Genomic DNA, 24,918 nt, shown 5'->3' with positions numbered 1-24,918 from the left:
CAGAGAGGGTCAAATTTGTGAGCCTTTTAAGCAACTATATTAAACAAAAGTAGATTACATACTCTTCAAAAGGCACAGACTGTATGTGCCAAACCTTACTGATTTCTTACATCTCCTAACACAGATATTTAATACAACTTCCTTTATGGATTAAAAACTGTACTTTTTGTCCACCTTTTAATTTCTAGAATCTCCAAGTTATAGTAATAACTATTTGCAGAAAACTAACAAATTATATACCCTAAAACCAAGAAATCCTTTCCTGTAGAGCTGGGTTAGTATAAAGTTCCCTAAACATGCAGCACCTTCATGTGGACAGGTGAGTACCACCCTCCATCACAGTGGTGCCAGACCCCTGGTCCTGACCCAACCTCCCAGTGGAAGGAGCCATGAACATCCCACTTCCTAGCCCCCTGCTTTCCCCGGCCTCACTGCTCTTCACACCCAAGTTTGATCTACACACACAGGCCTAGGAATGTAAGGAAGATGTTCTACTAGGTCACAACAGCCCACTACATCTATGTTCTGGCTCAACCTGATCAAAACCTGCCACATCATGCTCTGTAGGTGGAATTGCAAGATGGTGGCCGAAACTCCTGTCCTAGTGAGCACATCTGGTGTAGGTGATGTGGGCTGAATACTAGCAGCTGTCAGTCCAGGATTAGGTTCATAAAAAGGAGGTCTCTGACCTGATCTGATATAATCAAGTGAGCGCTTTCAAAAGACAACATCTCCCCAGTGCATCATGATCTGACAGGTAAGGAAGACTGTACAAAGGAGTCTAGCAAGACAACAGAAACCTCAGTACAACAAGCAGGGGCCTGAAAGGGGCTGGCACTCTGGTGAGAGTTCTCCCCAGCCTGAGCCAGGGCCACTGGCTCTGACCAGACTCCTCCTGCAGGGCTGATCCCTGGGATGCTATGTGCAAAGCTGCAGCAGGCCTTTCTCACTTGGCTGAACAACAGAGTCTGGTCCAACTCAAGCTGCTCAGACTTCATTTAGCAGTAATTCCCAACTGCTTTAAGCAGTCTCCACGTGCCCTGGTGTTGCACCTCCTCATCCTGTGTAGCCTCCACTCCCAGCTGCTAAGAGAAGTTCCCACGTGCCTTGCATGCTGCCACTTCTTCACCCTGTGTAGATACTTGTCCTGGCTGCTAAGAGAAGTCTCCACGCTGCGCTGGACGCTGCACCTCCCTCACCCTATGTAGACACCTGTCCCGGCTGCTAAGAGCATTCCCCACACTCCCCTGGATGCTGTGCCTGCTTCACCCTGTATAGACACCTGTCGCGGCTGCTAAGTGCAGTCCCTCCCCACGTGCCCTGAACGCTGTGCCTGCTTCACCCTGTGCCTGCTTCACCCCGTGTAGACACCCGTCCCAGCCGCTGAGAGCAGTCCCCACAATGCCCTGGCCGCTGCACCTTCTTCACCCTGTGTAAACACCTGTCCCCGTCTGCACACTGCCTGGTCTTCACCTCCCTGCCGCCCTTCGTCCACAGCGCTAAGAAACGCTGCAACGCTGGAACGCGCAGGGAGATCCTAGCAGCGGATTGAAATCCCTTGGACCCTGCTGTCCTGGGCCCGGGGCGCCACCCGCACACCTCGCAGGGTGGCCAACCACGGATCGCACCGCCCAGCGCCTGCGCAAATGGCCTGTCAAGTCTGAGCAGAGAGCATTAGACAGGTGGCAGAGAGCAGAGGGCAGAGGGCAGAGGGCAGAGGGCAGAGGGCAGAGGGCAGAGGCTAGGCGCTCTGCTTGTGTGGGGCCTGTAGGTTCGCACATGCTCACTCTGGGCGACCTGGGTGAGGCTTGGGATTTCACGCCTGCGCAGCGCAGGCAGCGGGAGCGGGAGAGGGACTGGGGGCGATTGCGCGTGCGCGTAGTTGACGCTGGGGCGGTGCTGAGCGATTGCGCTTGCGCTTAGCCGTCTGCGTAGGCGGGGCCTGGGCGTTCGCGCGTGCGCAACACCAGCGACGTGCCGCGTCGTTACTTTTGAACCAGGTGGCGGGAGTCGCAGGTTAGCGGTCGTCTCGGTGGTGGACTCGCTATGGCGCGGCAGGTGACCCGGGAGCAGGGCATCACCCTGCGCGGGAGCGCGGAGATCGTGGCCGAGTTCTTCTGTGAGTCCGGGCGCGGCCCGCGGCGGGTGGGGGGCTCAGTGCGGCCGGACGCGGCGGCGTTTCCCGGAGGCCCACGAAACCCGGCGCCGGGGCCGCTGGGGTCGCCGGGACGCCCCGCGCCGCAGGTGGCCTCGCCCGGGGAACCCCGGGGCTGCCGCCCGCAGGCTGCCCGCGTCCCGCCGTCCGTGCTGCGGGCCGGGCGCCGCGCGCTGACCGTGGGGGTCCCTGTCCTTTGCAGCGTTCGGCATCAACAGCATCCTGTATCAGCGCGGCATTTACCCCTCGGAGACCTTCACCCGGGTGCAGAAGTACGGGCTCACCCTGCTGGTGACCACCGACCCCGAGCTCATCAAGTACCTCAGCAGCGTGGTGGAGCAGCTGAAAGGTGCGCGGGCCGGCCTGGGTGCGCAGGAGGACCGCGGGAGCCGAGGGCCGCCCAGGGGGCAGCGACGGGTGGCTTCTGTGGCCACTCCTCAGCTGCTTCCGTTCGGCCTTGTGAAGATGCTGCCTGGGACCCAGGGAGCCTTTAGTAGCTCAGCATTCTCTTGTCGTTTAGCTCAAAAACCTGTTGTGATTCCTTTGAGTCAGTGCTCATTCTCCGAGTCTGTTATCTCTTTAGAATCCTTCCTGGTTTTTCTTTCTCTCCGCCTGTAATTCTGATTACTAATTTTTGTGTGTTGTAGAGTCTTTCTGCCATTTGATCTTCCAAAATATTAGTCCAAAAAGTACTTAGTGGCCCTTAGTTTTTTCTTATGAATTTTTAAATTCATCAATCATCGTTGTATTCAGATTGTTTAATTGCCTTTATACTACAGTTCAGTTTTAAATTGGTCTTCAGTGACTGGCCACCAAACTGTCAGCGTGTTTCTTTTAAGCAGCATTATGCCCCAGGTAAGCTGTGGACATTGGCATCACATCTGCAGGAGTGGAACCCCCATACTGTGCAGATGGGGGAGGATCAAGACTGACAGACCAGGGAAAATATGGGCTTATTCCCTAGGATAGGTTTTCTCAAGCATAGCACTGTTGACATTGGCCTGGATATTTATTTAGTGGCAGGTGCTTTCCTGAATATTATGAGATGCAGCACCATCCTTGACCTCTACCCACCAGAAGCCAATAGCACATGCCCTAGATCTAACAGTCTAAAGGAGAATATTGCCAATGTGCTCTGGGGACCCCAGCTGCCTTTTCTTGCAAACGTCTGCTCCAGTTGGTGCTGTCAGAATAGCCAGATTCGAAAGGCCTGTAGTGAGGTGTGGGGGTGAACCCCATCCTCAATTGCAAGAAGTGCATCCAGAACAGGGGTCTGGGCTGAGTCATCAATGGTCATTCATGATGCTGCACTCAAGTACTTGTCGCATTGCTAGAGAAGGAAGCTGTGCTGAAGGCTTTTGGGTTTGGGGGTTATTTCCGGTAACACTTCACCTCATGTCTATCTAGATCTTTGTTTAGCTTTTTATTTTAGTTAGAATAGAGGAACTGTTCTTCCTTAAAGTCAAATTGTTGGTTGTTTTCAATTCCATTTCCTCTATTCTTTGAAGGACTTTGTCCTATTTCTTCTCATGTTTTGCTTCTCTGTTTTGATTTGAATTATTCCTGTTGGCTTCATCTTTCTCATTTTAAAGAATGCACTAGTACTCACTCCAAGTCTCCTTCAAATTACCACCCAGTCTCCCTTTTCAGCATAATAAAAAGTAGTTGGTATATGCTGGGAATTGCAAAGCCCTTGCAATAAATCTAACAGGTGCTTGTTTTTGTTCTGCCCACAGAAATCTTTTTATGAACTTAAAGAGTATTAAAAAGAGGAATATGTAACAGAGACCTCTGTGGTCCATGAGCCTAAAACACTAAGTATTATAAAATTATTTCTTGCCCTTTTACCAAAAATTTGGCCGCCTCCTCCAGGGCTCCGTCTGGGGCATCTCCTTTTACACTCTCTCTGTCGTGTGTGTAGCTTCACTAACAACTTTCCTGTGGTTGACTCACAGTGGTACAGGATCGTCTCCAAGATTGTAGTTATCCATTCAGAAATGTGATCATAAACTTGGAAGCTACTCCTGGAGAGTTCCTCTCCTTTCCCATATCTAATCCAGTAAGTGTTAACAGTTTTTACTGAGCAGCTTCTTTATCACCACCAGTTTACCCTCCTGTGAGCTTTTTTGTCTCCCACTCAAGTTACTTAGTGTCCTTGATGCCCTGCGCACATCTCCAGTCCATTTCCTCATGACAGCCAGGGTGGCAGTTTTGAAATACAGTCTGACTACACCGTGCCCTGCTTCACCCCCTGGTTCCTGAGGCCGGTTTGCATGGCTTTGCATGTAATCCATTCTCCCTGTCTTTGCTGAAGTTGTGCTGGACTGCTTGCAGCCCTCTGAGGTCCCATGTTCTTTCTTTTCAGTCTTTGTAGCCTGTCCTTTTTCCCCTCTATTTTGTTTATTCGTCGTGAACAACCATTAGTGACTCAGCCCGGACCCCCATTCTGGATGCACTTCTTGCAATTGAGGATGGGGTTCACCCCCATACCTCACTACAGGCCTTTCGAATCTGGCTATTCTGACAGCACCAACTAGAGCAGACGTTTGCAAGAAAAGGCAGCTGGGGTCCCCAGAGCATATTGGCAATATTCTCCTTTAGACTGTTAGATCTAGGGTATGTGCTATTGGCTTCTGGTGGATAGAGGTCAAGGATGGTGCTACATCTCATAATACGCAGAGAAGCACCTGACACCAAAAAAAAAAAAAAGATACATATGCAAAATAGAGGGGAGAAACAACATAATAAATAACAATACATTAATGCTGCTAATGTTTAGAGCTAAATAGTTCTTCTATCGCCCCCCTAAATTTACCATATTTTCCTCTTTATTCTCCCATCCTTCTGTAATTTTCTCTCCATGACATACATCACAATTATAATACCCACCCCCCACTCTGCCCTCAGCACCCAAGATCACACTGGTACCAACATTGAAGATTGGGAAAGTAGCTAGATGTTTGGCAGAATGAGTTCTCTTGCAGTGAGCAGAGGGCTGGAATACCAGCAGCAGGCATTTATTGAGGACGGAGCATGGGCCTAGGGAGGAGTTGCCGGCAGTGCTCTGGAGCATAGCAAATGCAGACATCACCTTGCTGTGTGTTGCAGATTGGCTGTACAAGTGCTCAGTTCAGAAGCTGGTGGTGGTCATCTCGAACATTGAAAGTGGGGAGGTCCTTGAAAGGTGGCAATTTGATATTGAGTGTGACAAGACTGCAAAAGATGACAGGTAAATAGGACAAATTATTCCCTCTTTGATGTATATTCCTTTCAGAATTTGATCACTATGTTAAAGTTCTAATTAAATTGAACTATTCTCACATAAAGTATAGTTTATTAGATATTTAATGTTCTGTGGAAAATTTCCTTTGCTCACTTTAGTATTTCATAAATTTGTACAACAGGCATACTGATGACATAATTGCCTTTAGTCTAAATCATTGAACTTCCCACTTGAATGTTTGCAATGGGATGTGTGAAGCAGCGTGTGATAGACTGAGTGGGCCATTGAATCAACTGCTCAGAGGTGCTTCACTGTGGGGATGATCCCAGGCAGTCTCCCGACTTAGGATGTAGCTCCATTGTGCTTCATTTAATGGCATAGACCATTATATTTACACTATAAACTCGTGAAGTTTCCACACTCCTTATGTGGGAGATGTCTCTCAAACCTGAACTGTTTTCATTATGAAATGTAGTTTGCTTTTAAAGCCTTTAATCTATTTCAGGATTCCCCCCACCCCCCGCTTTTTTTTTTTTTTTTTTTTTGGTAGCAGGATTGAACCCAGGAGCACTTAATCACAAAGTCATATCCCTAGTCCTTTTTTATTTTTTATTTTGAGACACGGTCCCACTAAGTTGCTTAGGGACTGTGTGTTGCTGTGGCTGGCTTCAAACTTGATCCTCCTTCCTCAGCCTACAACCAAGTCACCAGAATTACAGTCATGTGCCACTGTACCTGGCCAGGGAATTTTTTGAACTAATAAAAATACTCTGATATTACGATTTTAACATTTTATTAGAAGCAATAACATATTATATATTTAGACATTACTCAAAACTACCAAGGTGGTTATTCCAGTTGAATATTTTATATACTACTAATTTTTATTTTAATAGATATTGTAATTTTTCTGCCTTGAAGTGGTTGGCAGATTTTCTAATCATCTCCTACTAAATGACCTGCATCCAAGAACAGCCCTGAATGATGATTGGATATGTACACAATCGCCAGGATATGCTTTGGGCCCACTAGGGGACCTTTGCTCATTTATGTTTTAATTTTTTAATGCATTACATATTTGATTTTGGAAGCATTTAATAAAGTAAATAATCTTACTTGCCAGTGTTTTAAGTCACTTGTTAAAACCTAACGTAATTGATTGATTCGGTGTCTTTGACAGTGCTCCCAGAGAGAAGTCTCAGAAAGCCATCCAGGATGAGATCCGTTCAGTGATCAGACAGATCACAGCGACAGTGACGTTTCTGCCGCTGTTGGAAGTTTCTTGTACGTATGACACCCGTTCACATTGAGTGTTGTTTCCCGGGGAACAGCTGAGCTACTGCCTGCAGAATCACCCTTTGTTAACTTGCAGCAGTCAGAACCCTGTAGTGTAAGTGGGGAGCATCACAAGGCAGCAGCTCTGTGTGCGTCTGTGCCCGCGTGTGTGTGTGTCCTGGAACCCTGGGAAGGTCTGAAGAGGAGAGGAAGTATTGCCCAGCAGTCCCCGGAGGCTGCGCTGTGGCTCCTCCCGCCGCCTGCTTGTCTGCACACTGCTGTGTGGTGCCTGTCTTGCTTATCAAGCCCAGTCACTTTGTTAGGCGTCTGCCAGATGCCTCCCTGTGCCAGGCACTGTGGTAGGCGCTGGTGTACTGCAGGTACCGCAGGACATCAGCGCTCCTGTGGCTGAGGGTCAGGAGTGGTCATGTGATTGTGTGCCTATTGTATCTCCATGGTTTTCTACAGAATTTAAAAATCCTAAATTTTTCTAAGGTAAGATAGAAGAGTATAATTTGTGCTGAAATAAATTTCCTTAGAGGAAAATAAAATAGTGATTAGAGACAAGGCTAAACTATCTTTTCTAACAATGGGTAGTTCAGAATGTGGCCCTGTAATAGAGAGCGAGCGTATATTTACCTTGGAAACAGCATATTTTAATGATCTTATCCCGATTTAGGTTCATTTGATCTACTGATTTACACAGACAAAGATTTGGTGGTCCCTGAGAAATGGGAAGAGTCGGGACCACAGTTCATTACCAATTCCGAGGAAGTCCGTCTTCGTTCATTTACTACCACGATCCACAAAGTAAACAGCATGGTGGCCTACAAAATTCCTGTCAATGACTGAGGGGGAAGAAGATGCTGTATTGTAATTCTCCGTGTGGTTTTTCTGAAACCCGGGCAGCTGCAGTTGATGTGTTGTTTCATGGAGGACTTTTGCTGGTGAGCCATTCTGGATGAACTCTGTGTAACTGTTGTTTATACCTGAGTGGCCTGCCTCAGGGTTGATGTGGAGAGTGCACCGCACGTTGTTCAGAGCAGCCAGCAGATCCGGTCAGCATTGCAACATGAATTCCTTTGAACATGATCTTGTAGGTGGAAAGTGTTTTGCTACAAAGCTAATTACTTTTCTCAATTGTTTTGGTCAAATAATTGACTCAAATATAGATAGATTTTAGAATATAAAATAATATAGCAAAAGAGCTCTGAACATTCAAAATCTTTGTTTAGATCCTGAAAGTAATGAAAAATGCTTTATTGGGGCCTCTGTCATTTATTATATTGTATAGTTTCCACATGGGACAATGCTGTTTGGTTTTAATATATATATAAGTTGAACCCATGAAGCAGGGGATAATAGTGCTGTTTAATTCTTGTAATACAGAACTCTGAAACACTTTCAATGGTTTATAAATCAAGTTTCAAGTGATAATGGTGAATAAAGTTCAATCTGTATCTTTTTAATTTGTCTTAAAACATTGCGATAATGGGAGAGGTGTCGATGCAGCTTGGTGGTAGGGTGGGTTCTGTGTGGCAGGTGTCTTCGCGTTCCTGCTGGGCCAGGGTGGAGGCTTGGGGAGTCCTGAGGGTCTCTGAGTCCAAGGCACAGCAGATGGTGCTCTTCTCCTCACGGCAGACAGACGACAGACTTCAGGTAAGCCTCGCTGGGCAAGGTCCAGGCGTGGGTGGTAGTCTGTCCCAGGCTCGCTGGTTGTAGGCCTTCTTGTGCTCTTGTCCTTGCTGTAACTCTTCTCATCTCTGCTCCAAGTCTGACCTCATTCTGTCTCTGTTCACTGAATGCTGATGTGAGGCACTGTCCTAGGCCCTGCCCTGTATTAACCCATTTCACCTTTGCTGCTCTTCTGTGCCCACTGTTGTCCATGTTTAATGTGCTGGGAGGAGTGGTCATCTGAAGCTTGCCATCTCACCAGGTGGGGAAAGTGTGCTGCACAGAACCAGGAGGCACCCAGAAGGTTCCCTGACGTGCGTCTGTCCATCCCAGTGTGAACTTCACCTGGGATCCACTGTGTACTTGTTGAGCATAGGGGCCAAGCCTCGGGTCCCTCTGTCTCTGCCGGAGGCTGGTGTGGAAGAGGAGTGTCGTGAGTGCTGCTGAGAAAGCCCCTTCCTGAGAGTGTTGAAGCTGCCTGAGGAGGTCACGGGGCCTTTTGGAAATGGTCAGCCACAGTGTTATTCCTAATGAGGATGATGATCATGTGTGAATGGAGAGGACGTTGAGTTGGGCACAACAGAAAGCTTGGGTTTCAAAGAGCATCAGAGGCAGTGGAGAGTGGCCGCTCCTACGATGAAAAATTCATCGAGTTTTTTTGACGTGAGCAGAGCAGGAAAGTAGAAGTCGCTTCAGTGGAAACGCATGGGTGGAAATTCTGGTCCTCTTTTTGGCAAATTTGTTTGAAAATATTGCAGATAGCAGTGACTTTCCAAAACATTGAATGCTTTGCTAATCATTAAAATATCTTTCTTTGCCACCAAAATTCATTAGTAGCAGCGTTCTTATGCACTTATGACATTCAAGTGTCAAGTCACATGTGTCCTTGTGTGGCAAACTGAAAAATGACCTGACCATTCCACTTGTGGTTTATTCCAGTGCTGACTCTACCTGTAATGCAGACTTAAGTCCAGGGTTCGATGTTCTGGGCCTGCATACCGGTCTCAGTGGTAGGAGCTGGGTGGTCTTATCTGCAGTTCACTCCATGGACCAGCACTGCCCTCACTGGGCCCTCGCTGGGCTCAGCAGGCTGGCCATGGGGAGATCCAAGGAAGACAGCCAGTGGCGTGGGGAAGTGCAGCAAAGGCTGCACCCCAAGGGTCAGGCTGCTGCAGGGTTCCGCGCGTTCAGTCCTGCTGCTCCGGTGACTGCAATGAACACACGCATGTCACAGCCTGATCCATGTCAAGAGCAACAGTGAAGAGCTCTGCTCACAGTCGAGATTTGGAGGTAAGACTTCTGGAAATGACATTTTAAGCATGAGCCTCCTTCATTTCTTCTTGGCTAATATTGTTAGGGCTGAATTCTTAGATGCTTGTGTCATTTGCATGTTAGTTTTTGGGATACCGGGGAATAACCCAGGGGAGCTCTACCCCTCAGCTACACCCCATCCATTTTTATTTTTTTCACTTTGAGGCAGGGTCTTACTAAGTTGCTGAGGCTGGCCTTCAACTTGGGGTCCCTCTGCCTCAGCCTCCCAGAGCAGTGGTCTCAGGTGTGGCTGCATGTTCCTGTGTACTGTGGTAGAGTTTCTGAGGAGTCCGTCTGATTTTTGTTGCCCCTTAAAGACAGTTTCCTTAAGAAGTAACACTTGGGTTAGTGCTTCCTACTACTTGAGGCCTCCTGGGGGGGCTCTGACCCAACAGTTGGGAGAACATCACCAGCATCCACCCCATGTAGAGCCACAGAAGCCAAGACTCCACGTCTGCTGGGCCTCTGGGCCAGACCTGGACTGGCTCGGTTTGCTTCCCATAGATAGAGTGATGAAGAGTTGTTCCCCTTGAGCCCATCAGAGTCTAAAATGAGAGTCCAGAAGGAACATCTGGTCTTGGGAGTCCTAGTACCATCGATAAGCCCGGAACCTCCAAGGATGTGCTTAAGCCAGGACGGGACGTGCTCCGTGGCTTCTGCCATGCAGCACATCAGCAGTAAGCATTTCTTCTCAGGACCCTCAGCACGTCAGCAGAGGGTCTGCTTCACGGGTCTTGTTCCAGCATGGGAGGAGCAGGACAAGCCAGGGCTCCCAGGGCTCGGCTTCAAAGCTTTCACACTGACGTTCCCCAACCTCCTGCCAATCAGAGCAGGTTTGGCAGAGCTGATCTTGAATGGGACGAAGAAGTCCAGGGACCCTGCAGACGGCAGAACCTGTGGAAACTCAGGTCCCTTCTACACACCTAGATTACTTACAGCTAATCAGACAAATGCTGTGTCGATAGTTGTTATACAGGGAGGTTCAGAGAATGATGACGAGAAGCGTCTACGTGCTCAATACAGATGACAATTTCCTAAAAATATTTTTGACGCATGGTTGAATCCAGAGATGCAGAACTGCTGATAAGGAGGGTTAACTACTCTGCAGTGAGGAGCCAGAGCACGTGGGTGTTTGATGGATGCGATCCAGTGGAGCAGGGCCTGGAAGCTCTCTGCAGATGGCCAGGTGTGGCCCCCAAGGCTCAGCAGCCCCAGGAACGTGTCAGCGAGTGGATGCCGGGACCTGCCGTGTGCCAGCCACGCATGTGGTCCCTGGTGCTGCTCCTGAGGCTCCTGCCGTGTGCCAGCCACGCATGTGGTCCCTGGTGCTGCTCCTGAGGCTCCTGGGAGGATGGCACGTCTCCACAGCATGCCAGATGGCATGTCCCTCCTGTCCTGCCTCAGTCCTGTTTTCTCTGCAGACACCTGACTATTGTTTTGAGGGACTATTTAAGAATTTTGTTCTGAAAGCTTGGGGAAGGGAGGTTCTTTGGCATGGGATATATAAAGAATAGCTGAAATGATCCATGATTCTACTTAAGAATATTTCCCACTGTATAATATGCATGGTAAATAAATGCTTTGGGGATTCCGTCTCTTGGGTCCCCTTCTTCCTCTGGGAGAAGTCTTTTCTGCTGTCCTTTAATAAACTTCTAATTTCCACTCTGAAAAAAAATAAATAAATTCTTTGACTAGTGAAGGACACTGAAGTTTCATATCTTCAGTGACCACCTGTGTATTTTGGAATATAGACTCAATTGTTAACGCCTCAAGATAATATCTTGCTAGACATTTTTTTTTTCCCTGCTTTCATTTAGCTGCTTGGTGTGCAAAGTTCTTCACAGCATGAACGTCACAACAGCTGTCAGGCTGCCCTGCATCTCCCCTCTCTTCCACCACGTGGCACTAGTAGATCATGTTGGTGGCGAGAATTCCTTTTGACTCCAAAGACCACACGGTTCAGCTCTTCTTGGTGGAATTTCTGCATTAAAAGTGTAAATACACTATGATGGAAATGCACCTGCTCTTTGCTGGGAGCTTCCTGCGAGCGAGCCCCGGTTGGTGTGGAGGTGGAGCTGCAGGGCCCGTGGGCGTGGCCACTGCTGTGCTGCTCCTTGGGGTGCTGCTGCTTGGGGGACCTTCTTCCTGGCTCCCTGGCAAGCACAGCAGAGGAATCCACAGCCAACCAGCCCTCCTCAGGAGCTCTGAAGGCCCATCGCCCAGCAGATGCTCGCCCTGTGGGTGGGAGGACCAAGCACAGAGGCTTCCTCCGCTGCTGTCTGCACTGTCCAGAGTGTTGGTGTGAGCTTGTGAGTGATTTTCCTGTGAACCCGACTGTTCATTAAGCAACCTTAGTTCCTCAGTCTCTAGGGATAAGTTCTTGGTTTAAGTAGTCAATAACTTCTTACTTGTTTTTATTAAATGTATATAATTATACTTCAGGTTGCCTTTGTGAGGTTATAAAAGTCTAAAAATGCTAAATTTCAGATTTTGTTGTTTATGTTAAAATCACATCTTTAGAGATCTCTCCATTCTCCATGATTATGGCTTTGAAAGCCAGTAATACTAGTGATGCTTGTTTTAAAAAATTAAGTTGGGCAAACTTTAACCTCCATGAGAGTGTACAGTTCTGTTCCCACCTGGCAAAGCACTGTGGCCCCCGAGGCACAAGGCTCAGAGCCAGGGGTGGGGGTGGGGGCGTCAGACGGTCAGACCACGCCTGGCTGCAGGCTGCCTGTTTTTGTCCTCTGATCTGATCTACAACAGCTTCGCGTACTTTACCACATTCATTTCATCTGTTTGACCATTTTGCCAAGCAGCTTGCGTTGGACTGAGATCTTTATTGTCTTGGAATTCACCTCTGCTGAGGAAGGCCTCCAGATGCGGGCTGGACAAGCCGCACTTCATTTCCACGAGAGGAAGCAGGTCGTCTCTGCAGAGGGGTGTCCCAGGGAGGCGAGGCAAGGAAATGAACCCCTCTGAAATGGCAGGCTGATGGCACGAGAGTAGCTGACACCCAGCATTTTACATCTGGGACTGCCCTTGGGTCCCTGTTCACAAGAGCAGTACAGGTCTGTAAAAACAGGTCGCACCGGCCAGCTTCCCAGAAGAGACCCTCTACAGCATGCTTCACACCTGGCCACCTGGCCCTTCCCAGCCAGGGTGGTCGGGGCTCCTGGCCAGGTGAGAGATGTGGACCCAAATCTGTGGCCTTAGAAGCACTTGATGTGGAGAGAGACTCCAGGAAGCAGTGAACTCCCAGATGAGTCCTCTGGGCCAAGGAAGAGCCCTCACCAGCGCAGGGCGTCAAGGGCAGAGGGGAGCAGGTCTGCTCTTGAGAACACACGGTGCTGCTGAGGCTGGGGGGTCCAGAGGAGAACCATGAAGCCAGAAAGGAGGAAGCACTGCCTGGGGGGGGGGGGAATCCAGAGGTGCAAGCAGGGACCAGTCATGAGATGACATGCCAGTCCCCCCACAGCCCTGGGGTCAGGATCTGCAGGTTCAGAAGGGCACAGAGCTGGCCCAACCCCAGGATGCAGGCCAGCTGCCAAGCAGAGCGAAGGCACTGTGTTTGAGCTCCTCCGAATCTTGGAAAGGTTTACTCGCTGCTTGGGATGGAGTAACGAAGAAGATGGAAAGGGGGGCCCCACTACACCTCCCTCCCTTATAGCCACGGAGGCTGGACTGAGAGGGAAGAGCAGGATCTCTCCCAGCCCCACAGCTGCCTTCCAGTGTGACACACTGCGTTCCTTGTCATTAGGTAGCCAGTCGCAGGTAGCATGCTGACTGGCTTTTTTTTTTTTTAATATGTTTTTTGACGATGATGAACCTTTATTTTGTTCATTTATTTATATGGGGTGCTGAGAATCAAACCCAGTGCCTCACGCATGCTAGGTACACGCTCTACCACTGAGCCAGGACCCCAGCTCCTGCTGACTGGCTTTTAAAAAAGTATTGCTTCGTTTGTGTGTCTGTATTCAGAAAAATGTGTAACTCGTACATTGTAACACACTGTTTATCATGATCCAAGGATTAAACCAGAGGAAAACCTTCAGTGTGTGCACAGGTGATATGCAAGCTAGATCAGTGGGGAAGGCCTCGGGCTAGGAGGAGGCAGGAAAGCTCCTGACCTTGGGCCTCAGAAGCAGCACAAGGAGGACAGGAGACTTAGCCAAGTGGGAGTGTGTGAGAGGCTTGCTTCAGCCCAGTGGGCACATGGAGGAGGAAGCGCTGTGAACTTTTTTGTGATTGTCCTTGGCCTGCTGTGCTTGCTTTTTAGGGCCAACAGCTTTTAAGCTGGTTTGTCTATAGTTTATTAGCTTAAGTCTTGTGTCTGTGATGAGAGCAATTGGGGAAGATCCTCATGACACAGGTTTGGGCTATGGGCACTTGGCCTTGGGGTATGTCTGAACAGTGTCCTCCACTTTGATTTTCCTTTTACCCTGTAATAATGGTATTCCTCTGTAAATGTTTAAAAATATTTGTTGCAAGATTGAGCATTTGATGTTCATCTAGGAAAACCTCATGGAAGACCCCACAATATTTTCTAATTGGACAGTAGTCAGGATGGAGGAACAAGGCCACTTTTAGGGAAGTTCAGTGTCCATCTGAGCTGACTCAAGTGGAGGTACCAGGGATTTAGGTTCTCAGGACTGACGTGTTCAAGGAATGTTTAGGTGAAGTGTTGGTGGTGGCTGAAGGATGGACTGTGTATGGGGAATCTAGAGGGTTGGTCCTCAGAATCCAGTGTGTGGGTATTTGCAAATTCCTGACTCCTAGTTCTCTTCCCAAGGCTCATCCAGTCCAGTTTGATGGTCCCTAGTGACAGGCGGCTTTTAAGCACTTGAAATAAACTGCAGATGGGAAGTACCAGATTTCAAAGACTAAGGGGATGTAAATAAAGTATCACAATGTTTTCTACTTGATTACAAATCGGAATTATATCTACACGCTTTGGGTAAAAAAAGCACAATTTCACTTCTTTCATTTTTCTCAAGTCTCTGCCAGGACATAAAAAATGGCACACAGGGCCCATATTCCGCTTCTGTTGGCCAGTGCTGGTCTGCAGTGTGGGTGGAGGAGGTGTCGAGTTCGACCAGTTCCCCAAGTGATTCTGATGCGGGTTAGACCACTGTTTGAACAGGAGGAGACTGCGATGGCTGTTTCCGTGTGCAGGGGAGGAAGTTGAGAGCCAGCACGGAATGGTGCCAAAGAGGTTGATAAGAAGGGAAACATCCTAGCAAGATCTCGGAAACAAACTGAGCTGATGGCAGGCGAGTTGGAGGAGGAGCACAGCAGCCACCAGACAGGGAGGTGCTGGTCCACGCTGTGGTGGAGAAGCTGCCCAAACGCAGTCTGTTCTTGGGCTTCGCCATGGCACCCTTAGGTGCAGAGGGTTTGAGGACTTGGGTTTGGCCTTGGCCTCATCCTGTCTATAGGGTGACACTTCTCACACTGTTTCTTAAAGCTGCTTCTTGGTTCTGAGTTTACTTTCTTCTCCATGCAACGCAGTCGTCTTAAGGTGTTTGGAAGGCCATTGGGGTGGGGAGAAGTGTAGGCGTGAGCTTCTTTCCTGAGGAAAATCAGAGCGAGTAACTAAACACTCATAAGATGTAACTGGAAAAATAGAACCTACGTTGCACATTTCCAAAAACATTTTCAAGACCTTTTACTCAAGAATTTTCTAAATCTAGAAACGTGGGATTTTTATACTGAAAATAACTTCATTAATGACTTAGTGAAATAGTCCTACTGAGGAGGAAAATGAGGTCCAGAGCAGTTATATAGTCAGTCTGCACTTCCCAGTCTAGTCAGTGGAAGATGTAGTTGAGCCTGAGCATCTAGGTTTCTTGACCTAGTCTCCTATTAAATTGTATCTATTTGAAAACATGCTGAGAAGTGCTTTTATTTCTATAAGGTTTTTATTTTTTTTTCCATGAAAAGAAACGCCAAACAAACTGGTTTTAGACTAAGGTTTCCCCCCTCAGTACCCTCTGCCCATAGTGTGAACATTTACAAACAAACAGTCCCTGCAGCCGCCTGAAGGGGGCAGTGTGCACACAGCTGTCCTGCTCTCAGCCTTCAGAACTGGGCACCTGCCCCAGGGCAACTTAGAATGGGAGGTTCCTGTTCCCAAGGTGCTCCTGTGTGTGGAAGGCTGAGGCTGCAGGTGGAGTCTTGATGTATTGCAGGACTGGTGTCCTTTAACTGCGGGCACACAGAGGGACTGAGAATTACAGAGACAGGTTAGGGGTCCTTAGTAACATTTAATTTGTATGTTAATCATTCTTATGTGGAAAAAGGAAACATTTCAGGTGATCAGATCATTATTGTCATGGACTTGAGCGCATTCCCATTACATAGCTGGAGTTGTTTTATTAATCTCATCAAATGGTGGGGATATTTGTCTTTATGATGTTTTAATAGGACTTTCATGTAGCAGATTTTGAGAAAAAGTCTCTTTACATATAAGGAATTTAACTATGTCAGTTTTGGGAATTTTCTTTGTAAAAAATAAAAATATTTTGTCATAAAAACTTAGGCATATTGTAGATGAATGGATAAAGAAACCCTACATAGGCACATGGAATATTAGTCAGCATTAGAAGAGAATAAAGTCATGGCATTTGCAGGTGAATGGATGGAGTTGTAGAATATCATGGTAAGGGAAGTTAGCCTCCCCAAAGCAAAGGCTGAATGTTTTCTGTGATGATCTGTAAGGGGGATGGAGGCGGAGCATGGGGGGAAGGGAGGAACTTTAGACAGGCTAAAGGGAAGGGGGGGTGGGGGTGAAAGAGGGACATCATTACCCCAAGTACATGTATGAAGACACGAAGGGCGTAACTCTGCTTTGTGTACAACCAGAGACGTGAAAAATTGTGTCTGTATGTGTACTAGGAGTTGAAATGCATTCTGCTATCGTGCATAACAATACACGATAAATAAATATTTAAAAACTCTAGACTTATTCTACTTTTTATTTTTCAGTTTAAGTGAAGGGACGGGATTAAATCAATAATTTTGTATACTGATTCCCTAGAGTTTATTTTGTAGATCTATGAGTGTGTGTGTGTGTGTGTGTGCGTGTGTGTACATGTATGTGTTTTCAGGTGCTTTATAATTAAATCGAAAAAATAAAAATCTCCTAAATCTCCATTTGTTCCCCCTCATATTTCCTTCTGACCCCAAATCATATTGTTATATTTTATACATGTACACATTGGTAATAACAAAGCCCACCATTATGTATAACTACAATATACCAATAAAAATGTGGAAAAAATAAATCATACCATTAAAAAATAAGGAAGATGGAAAAAATAAGTCTCACTGCATCGTTAGGAAGTAAATTTCACTTTTACTCATATTAGTAACTGTATAATGACTTAAATGGTGAATGTGTCTCTTTTTAAGTTTCATTTTGTATATCTTTTAAGGAGGGATTTAAAAGTCTTAACACTTCAGCTTATTTTAATGCCAGAATTTTTGTTTGTGGCATTTTTTTTTGTCATTAAAAAAAGGTTTGTTAAAAAGATGAGAATCTGAACCAAAAAATACATTGTTGATTTATTTCCATTTACCTAATATTAGTTACATGAAGTTCTTGTTGAAGAGGGCTTATTAAACTTCCATTTTTTTCTGGTGCAATTATGTGTTCTTATGAAGCAATTAAAAGGTTATGCATTTGAAAGAATTTTTAAGTCCCAAAACAAGGAAATAAGCAGTATTTTTTTTTACTCTTTTGTAATAATACTCATCTTTCTAGTAGTTTAGGAACTAATCAAAGTAATGATTTCTACCTTTTCATTAATTTGGGGACTAGTCTGGAGTTTAGAAAACTCAAAAACAGCTTAGAAAAATCTGTTCTCTAATTTTTCAGCTATGCAGATGGGAATTTTTAAAAAAATAGTTTACATAAACATGCTCTCAGTATTATGCATGTCTTCAAAAAACATTTATTTGCTCATTCAATTAAAATGTTTTTGAAAAATAGAATGAGTTAACTTTTCTGAAATCCTTCTAGCATAGTACTTATTGTTAACTGTACAGAAAAACACCCAATAAATCTGGAATGGTTAACCTGCAGTAAGAAAAATGTTTTTTTTTGTTTGTTTTTACATGTAATCTATTTAAAAATGGGCGATTGATCTGAATAGATACTTCTCAAAAGAAAAAGAAATACCAGTGCCCAACAAATATATGAAAAATTGTCCAGTCTCATCAGCCACCAGGGAAATGCATTTGACACCTTCAGTGAGACCCATCTCACCCCAGGAGATCTGCTCTAAAACAGCAGCCAGTGCTGGGGAGGGCTGAGAACAGGAGCAGCTACACCCCGGGGCATGCAGGTAGCACAGCGGGCAGCTCCTCAGAAAACTAAAGGTGGCCCTGCCGTGGGTCCAGCTGCCCTGCGTCCAGGAGCCCCTCCAGAGGGGGTCAGCAGGCCACAGGACACCTGCATGCCCACGTCTCCCGAGGTGTGGGGTGAACCAGGTGCTCGTCAGCAGGTAGTGGGTGTTACTCAGCCATGAAGGGAAGGAGCCCTGCCAGGGGCAGCGAACAGGGAGCTGGAGGACATCACCTCAGTGGGACTGGAGAGGCCTTGGAGATGCTTGGATGTGTGACTGTCCTGATGAGCTCGGGTCCTCCGAGGCCGTGCTGGAGCTGTGTGTGTGGAGTGATCTGGGGCTTCTCCGTGGAGTGGCCGTGAGATAGGCAGTGAGGGAGGGGACACGGTAGTGGAAGGGGGAAGGGCAGGTGACCCAGGAGGAGTTGACACCCTTCTCAGTGCTCTGCCTGGTGCTTCGAGTTGGCAGAGGGAAGCACCAGGTGAGTGACACCCAGAGGAGGCCATGCCCAGCAAGGGTCCCTGCAGGGCTGAGCAGTGCCCAGAGCCCTCCGGCCATGGTGGTGGCCGGGGACTGGGGTGGAGAGCGTGCAGTCCAGTTCGGGTCATGTGGGGAAAGCAGGAAAGGCCTGTGGTGTTGACGTACAGGGAGGCACTGCAGGTCTGGAACCGGGCACCCTGGAACCCAGGTGGCAGTGTCAGAGGGCTCCTGCTCACGGTCTCCTGTCACCAGGTCATGTCAGGTCACACCTGGGCCCTTTCCTAGAGCACCGTGTGGCAGGTGGATATTGGGAGCTCTGGAGTCAGGGCACCGCATCTGAGGGCAGCCTGGTTCTGGTTCCACAATCAGCATCAGGTTCAGAGGGAAGCTGCCAAGCCCCAGGAGGTCCCCTCACTGTGTCACGTTGGCGTCCCAGCCCTGCTGTGAACACAGGGCCATGCCCCCAGCCCCAGGCCCAGCACTTTGCCAGGTCTTGGTGTTGGTCGACTGGCTGAGTGGCCCTCCATCCTGCCTCGGGGAGCTCCCTCCCTCCCTCTAGCAGAGACTCACTCGTGGCCCAGGACATCCACAGCATGTGCTAAGCTTCAGGGGTCACAGTGCGTGCCATCCTGTAGCATAAGCTCTTCCGAGCATCAGGTTTTAGTACTATGAGTAACTGCAGGCGTGTTCGACAGCGTGGTGACACTTGTGAGCAGATCAGCATGCCCCTACATGCGGCCCTGTGAACCCTGTACCGTCTTACTCATGTTTCACTCAGTTAAGTCTGAAAGTCTTTAAAGTTAAGGTCAGAAACTCATGCATACTAACTTGATCTGTCCTTAAAATACCAACATGTTGCTGTTGATTTCCATTTGGATGAATTGTTTCCTCTTGCAGTGACATAGTGCCCAAAATGGTGGATATTAAAGGATGTGAGGTCAGAATATATATGGGACCAGAAATTAATGGTGAGCAGTCTGACTTCTGAGTGGACACAGATCTGCACCCACCTGGCACGATTCCTGTGGCATATGAACCTGCAGTGACTGTCCTTGGAGCCTCATTGTGGCTGTTTCTGGATGTAAGCTGTTGCAGGCTTTAGGAAGTAGAGGTCGCAGGTCGGTGGTGAGCACTGCAAACCGTGCCTGGGGCAGGCGGGAAGCCTGAGTGGTCAGCTGGACTTCAGTTGAAGACCTGCGCGTGGGTTTTGCTTGCACACTTGCAGTTGCACGCCTGTCTTCTCTTTGTCTTCAGTGAAAGAAGACAGTCAAGCTTGGCTTCGCCTGCAGGGTTCAAGGAGGGGTGAGAGGAGCGAGAGCAAAGCCCGTGGGTGGGGACAGGGCTGCCTCGGGCTCAGCTGGAGCCGACTGCCTGGCTGTGCTGACTCCAGGCCAGTGGGCAGCTTGGTTCATTATGCAGGCAGAGCCTGTGTCTTACAGTCCATGAATGGCCACTGTTTCCATGCACGGCAGATTAAAGGAACACAAAGGGTGAGGTCCCCGGGAGGGGCGTGAGTGTGTCTGCGGGAAGAAGGGGCTGGCCTGGGGCTGGGATTCACAGGAGTCTGGCTCCTTTGTTGGGTTTTGGATGGACGACCTGAGCCTGGCATGTGGGTGAATGGCACAAATAACGGCCCAGTTGTCAAAGGCTGAGGAGAGGAATGCAGTGAGCCCCGCAGTGGGGTGAGGCTGCGAGGGGGAAAGTGGGTGTCTGGTCTCAGCAGGAACCTTGTGATGCCGTTCGCATGTCCCTGGCTTGGCCACTGTGACTCGTGGCTCATGGCAGAGGTCTCACTGGTCATGTGGTTTATGGGATAAAGGAAAATGTGTAGGTGGGACTGAAAAGCATCCCGACGTGCTCCTGAATTCTCCACTCAGAGCCTTGCCATGCGCAGGATTGTGTACTGCTGTCCCCAGAGAACGGGAATGGAAGGTGCACCTGTTTTTCAAAGAGGTTTGTTCTCTTGGGGCTTGTTATTCTCTCGGTGGACTGTGCTGTGCAGAGTAGAGAACCATATCTAATCTCCCAGTTAGGTCAGGCCCCAGGATGATCAATCTCCTGAGCAGCAGATGCTTCCTTCAGCCAATGGATGCTTGGTTTCAAAAGCAGTTTGTGTTGAGAAGAGTGCCGTTGGCATGCAGGCTGGGGCTCTCTTAGCCACATAAAGAGCTCTGGGTGGCTTTGTGCCCACACAGAGCTGAAGCAATGCTGTCTGTGTGCCCTGGACGTGAGCATGGGGACTTCAGACGCCGTGAGGACGCTGACACGCCTGGAGATGGAGGTCTGAAGTCCAAACACTTATGCTCACTTGAATTAAACTGATTTTGGTAAACTCTGAAACTAATGCCTGCTTTTAGGAGGTGCTCTTAATAGTTACTAAGTGTGCACCCAGATAACTTACTAGATTAGCATTGTTAAACTGAAAACATGACAGTGTGATGCTCTTATTGACTCAAATTGATCGACCTTTACATTAGTTGATAAGTGCCAATCTGAGGCTGTTCCAGCTCACATTCGTGCCAGGCGTAAATGGTAGCATGCAGGACAACTTTGAAATCAAGAATGATTTAAAGTTTATAAACTGTATTAAGTTGAATGTATGTAACTTTCAATATAGTATAACAAAAACTACAAGGAAGGCCTCAAGTTATTCTAGATGTCATTGTTCAAAATCTGACCGCTAGAACTTGTCGTTGATACCTGAAATCACACAGCAGATCATTCAGGAGGCCACACGGTTACCGACCTTCTATTTCAGGAGAGCAGATAACATAATCAAAAGCGTCAGTGGAGACATTTGCAAAGAAGGTGAGAAAAAATCATTGCAGCTGGAGTCCGTTCAGGTCCCACTTCAGTGTAGCGTCCCGTGGTCCTTGTCCCTCTCCAGCACGCTGCCCTCCGCCAGGTCTGTGAAAGCGAGTGCTTCCCACAGTTGATTGAAGGAGCCTCTGATGCTGATGGCTCCTGACGCGTCCCAGGACAGAGGTGTCGGCTGGTGCGTGGCCTCTTCTAAGGGAGACCCGAGGATAGACTGATAGATCAGGTGAGGGGTCATGGGGCTATCAGACGTTCACCGTGAGGATAGACTGATAGATCAGGTGAGGGGTCATGGGGCTATCAGACGTTCACCCAAGAGGTTCTCAGTGACGCGAAGACCAAGAGCACTGGGACAGGCCACCTCACTGCGGGAATGTGTGACGGTGTTGTCATTGCTGAGTGGAGGGCTCAGGTGCTGTGCCAGGTCCTGACCTCCTGCCTGAAGGCAGCTGGCGTCCACTCTGCCCAGGTCACTCATGGAAGGCGGCTCAGGGTCCACCAGATGAAAGCAACACTTGAGTTTATCCAGTAGCTTTCCGGCTCAGCTCCCAGGGGTTTTCAGAATCCACAGAGTTCCCGGCTAGAGTTCTTAGCATGCAGCGCCTGTGGCTGAGAACACGAGGGTCATTCCCTCCCTGCTCACGCACACTCACGCACACTCACGCTCAGTGCCTGCGGAAAACATCTGAGTACACGTGAGATGTGAATATCTCTGGGTGGGGAGATTTGAGAAGTTATGGAATCTTTATTTTTCAGACTTATACTTTATGACTATTTTGTAACTAAAGGATAGTATAACTTTTCAGTTTCAAAAAACCACACGAATTATAACCCTAACATATGCTGATACATTGTTTGACAATTATGATATGGTTTGACAATGGGTTTTCCTGCTTTCATGAATCTCTGTAAAGACCCGGAAGGGCAGAGAGCTTGCTCCTTCCAGGGCATGACTGAGTGGGCCATCTGAGGGTACACACCACCCAGGGAGTTGCCATGGAGACGCATGCTTAAACCCCCTCAGGTGGCCAAGGGGGCAAACAGCAAAGAGTGCCAGATCTCAGGACCCCTTCACCTACTTAAAAATTATCAAAAACCACCAAAGAGGTGTTATTTATATAAGTTCTACCTATTGGTATATATCATTGTAGAAATTAAAACTGAAGACTTTAAAAAGATCTTTAATTCATTTAAACAAGAAATGAAAATGCATTACCTGTTCACACAGTATAGCTTCTCTCTCTCTCTCTCTCTCTCTCTCTCACACACACACACACACACACACACACACACACACACACCATGGGAAGAGGCGCTCTGTTTTGCATTTCGGTGACTGGCTGTGACATGCAGCTTCACAGACAAAAGTGGGACCCCCTCCCCTTTTGCCGGCCCAGGGGTGCCTCACAGCATCCTGGCTGGTGTCTATCAAGACAGTTTGGCTTTGTGTGATACATAGTTAGAAAAGGAAGGAGCTGTTAGTAACTCTTCAACATGATGTGAGTATTCTTTAATGTCCCAACAAATATCAACAAGTGAGAGTTTTTAAAGTTTAGTGTCATTGTGAAATCTGTCACCATACACATAGACTTTAAAAACTTGAAACTAGCCTTTTTCTCAGGGAAGTTTTCTAAAAGGTGACTAACTTTCGCTCTAAAAAATGTAATATTAAAACAAAACAGTTTCAAACACATTCTGAAGGGTATTTTAATAGTTTGATTTCCTAAAACACTCAAGAATTGCTTGAATCTTTGAGCTGATTCCTCCTCCTCCTTCTTTTCTTTCTTCTTTCTTCCTTCCCTCCCTCCCTCCCTCCTTCCTTCCTTCCTCTCTCCTTCCTTCCCTCCTTCCTTCCCTCCCTCCCTCCTTCCTTCCTCCCTCCTTCCTTCCCTCCTTCCTTCCCTCCCTCCCTCCCTCCTTCCCTCCCTCCTTCCTTCCTCCCTCCTTCCCTCCTTCCTTCCTTCCTCTCTCCTTCCTTCCCTCCTTCCTTCCCTCCCTCCCTCCCTCCTTCCCTCCCTCCTTCCTTCCTCCCTCCCTCCTTCCCTCCCTCCTTCCTTCCCTCCCTCCCTCCCTCCCTCCCTCCTTCCTTCCTTCCTTCCTTCCTTCTTTCTTTCTGTACTGGACATTGAACTCAATGCCCCACTACTGACAGGAGCTGTGTGTGAGAAGTGCTGTAGCCCCAGCCCTTTTGATTTTTATTTTGACACAGGGTTTTGCTGAATTGCTGAGGCTGGCCTGGAACTTGCGATCCTCCTGCTCCTTGGGCCGCTAGGGTGACAGCGTGCCTAGTGCCTGGCTTGGTGTCTCAGATAGCTCTAAGGATGACCATGGCGGTAACAGCGCATGTGGATGAGGCAGACAGCAGCTCAGGAAGCAAGGCCTGTGTGGCACTGACCTGGTGTCCTGTGCGCTAGACTTCCCTGCAAGTATGAAAGAAAACAATTTCTAAACAAAGCCTTTGCGTTAGCCTGAGGACCAAAGTACTGATTTCTCAAAGTGCGTGTCTCAGTAGTCAATGCTCATGCTGTGAACGGAAGCCCAACCACTTTCCTTTCCTGATGCTCATGTCACCATGAAGACTGACTTGAAGGGTCCCATGATTGCCTTGGATAATGCCTGAAAGTGCTCGTCCCCGCAGTCAATGCTCTTCCCTGTGGTTTCTGCTTTGTCTCCAGTCTTTAAGGTGAGCCCTTGGTCAGGGTGTGTCCTGCCCCTGCTCCTGTCCTCCTTTTACCCAGCTCCTCTCCGTTAGGCACAGGCTCTGTGGCTCCTCAAGGCTGACCCTGCCACCCCAGTGTCCCTCAGGCTGAGATCCTGCATCTCCCCGTCCGCCTGTGTCTCAGCACAGGTCTGTGGCCAGTGCCCTGTCCCTCCACTCACCTGCCGACATGCCCTGTGAGTAGCACTGCCTCACTCCCGCAGTCACCACGACCCCAGTGCACAGAGGCCACCCCACTCTGTCCGGTCTCGGTGGCTCTCCACTGCCTGACCACGCTGGCCCTCCAGGCCTGAACCCCCTTGCACACTGTTAGGCAGGGCCCTTGCCAGCCACTGTGGTAGCTGCAGGTGGGTGTGGGGGTGGAGCAGCCGGGTCCTTGGGGCGTCACTTTGCACATATCTTGTCCCTGGTGAGCCCCCTCAGTCTCTGCTTCCTGGTGCTGTGTCCTGAGCTGCTCTCCTTCTCCACACCCTTCCTGGGCCCACAGCAGTAGGCGGCTGCCTGTGGACGGAAGCTCTGAAACCAAGAGCCAAATAAACTTTCCCTCTAATTTTTCTTGTCGGGTCTTTTGGTCACAGCAACAAAAGAGCCGACTAAAACACCTGGTGAAGGCTCTCGCTCCCGAGTATCTCCTCTGTCCTGCGGCTGACCTGGGCATACATCCAAGAGAAAGTGCAGCGGGACCTACGGAGACCGGCACGAGCCCCACCTAGCGACTTCACTCACGACCACACCAGGTAGAAACAGCCACGTGCCTGTCCACAGGCGTCATAGACCACGCATGTCCATTCAGATGGGTTCTGTGCAGCGTGAGGAAGAACCAGGCCACATGGAACACACCTCAAAACAATGACCCCAGGGAGAAAGACCACAGCCTGCATTCCCACAGTCCCATCTGGGCACACTTCTAGAAACT

The 24,918-nt window shown here is 48.4% G+C and overlaps 1 protein-coding gene across 1 annotated transcript; it reads left to right on the top strand.

Moving 5' to 3' along the window:
* The first annotated feature begins 1,945 nt into the window (after window positions 1-1,945).
* On the top strand, window positions 1,946-8,089 carry MAD2L1 (mitotic arrest deficient 2 like 1). The gene is made up of 5 exons (XM_081304825.1): window positions 1,946-2,119; window positions 2,358-2,504; window positions 5,264-5,384; window positions 6,559-6,662; window positions 7,333-8,089. Exons 1-5 carry the CDS (start codon window positions 2,047-2,049, stop codon window positions 7,503-7,505), a joined length of 618 nt encoding a protein of 205 aa, XP_081160951.1. The 5' UTR covers window positions 1,946-2,046; the 3' UTR covers window positions 7,506-8,089.
* The last annotated feature ends 16,829 nt before the right edge of the window (window positions 8,090-24,918 follow it).

Source organism: Spermophilus citellus, assembly GCF_964194105.1.
Source record: "Spermophilus citellus genome assembly, chromosome: 8".
Classification (NCBI taxonomy): domain Eukaryota; kingdom Metazoa; phylum Chordata; class Mammalia; order Rodentia; family Sciuridae; genus Spermophilus; species Spermophilus citellus.
This window is presented reverse-complemented; position numbering and strand designations above follow the sequence as displayed.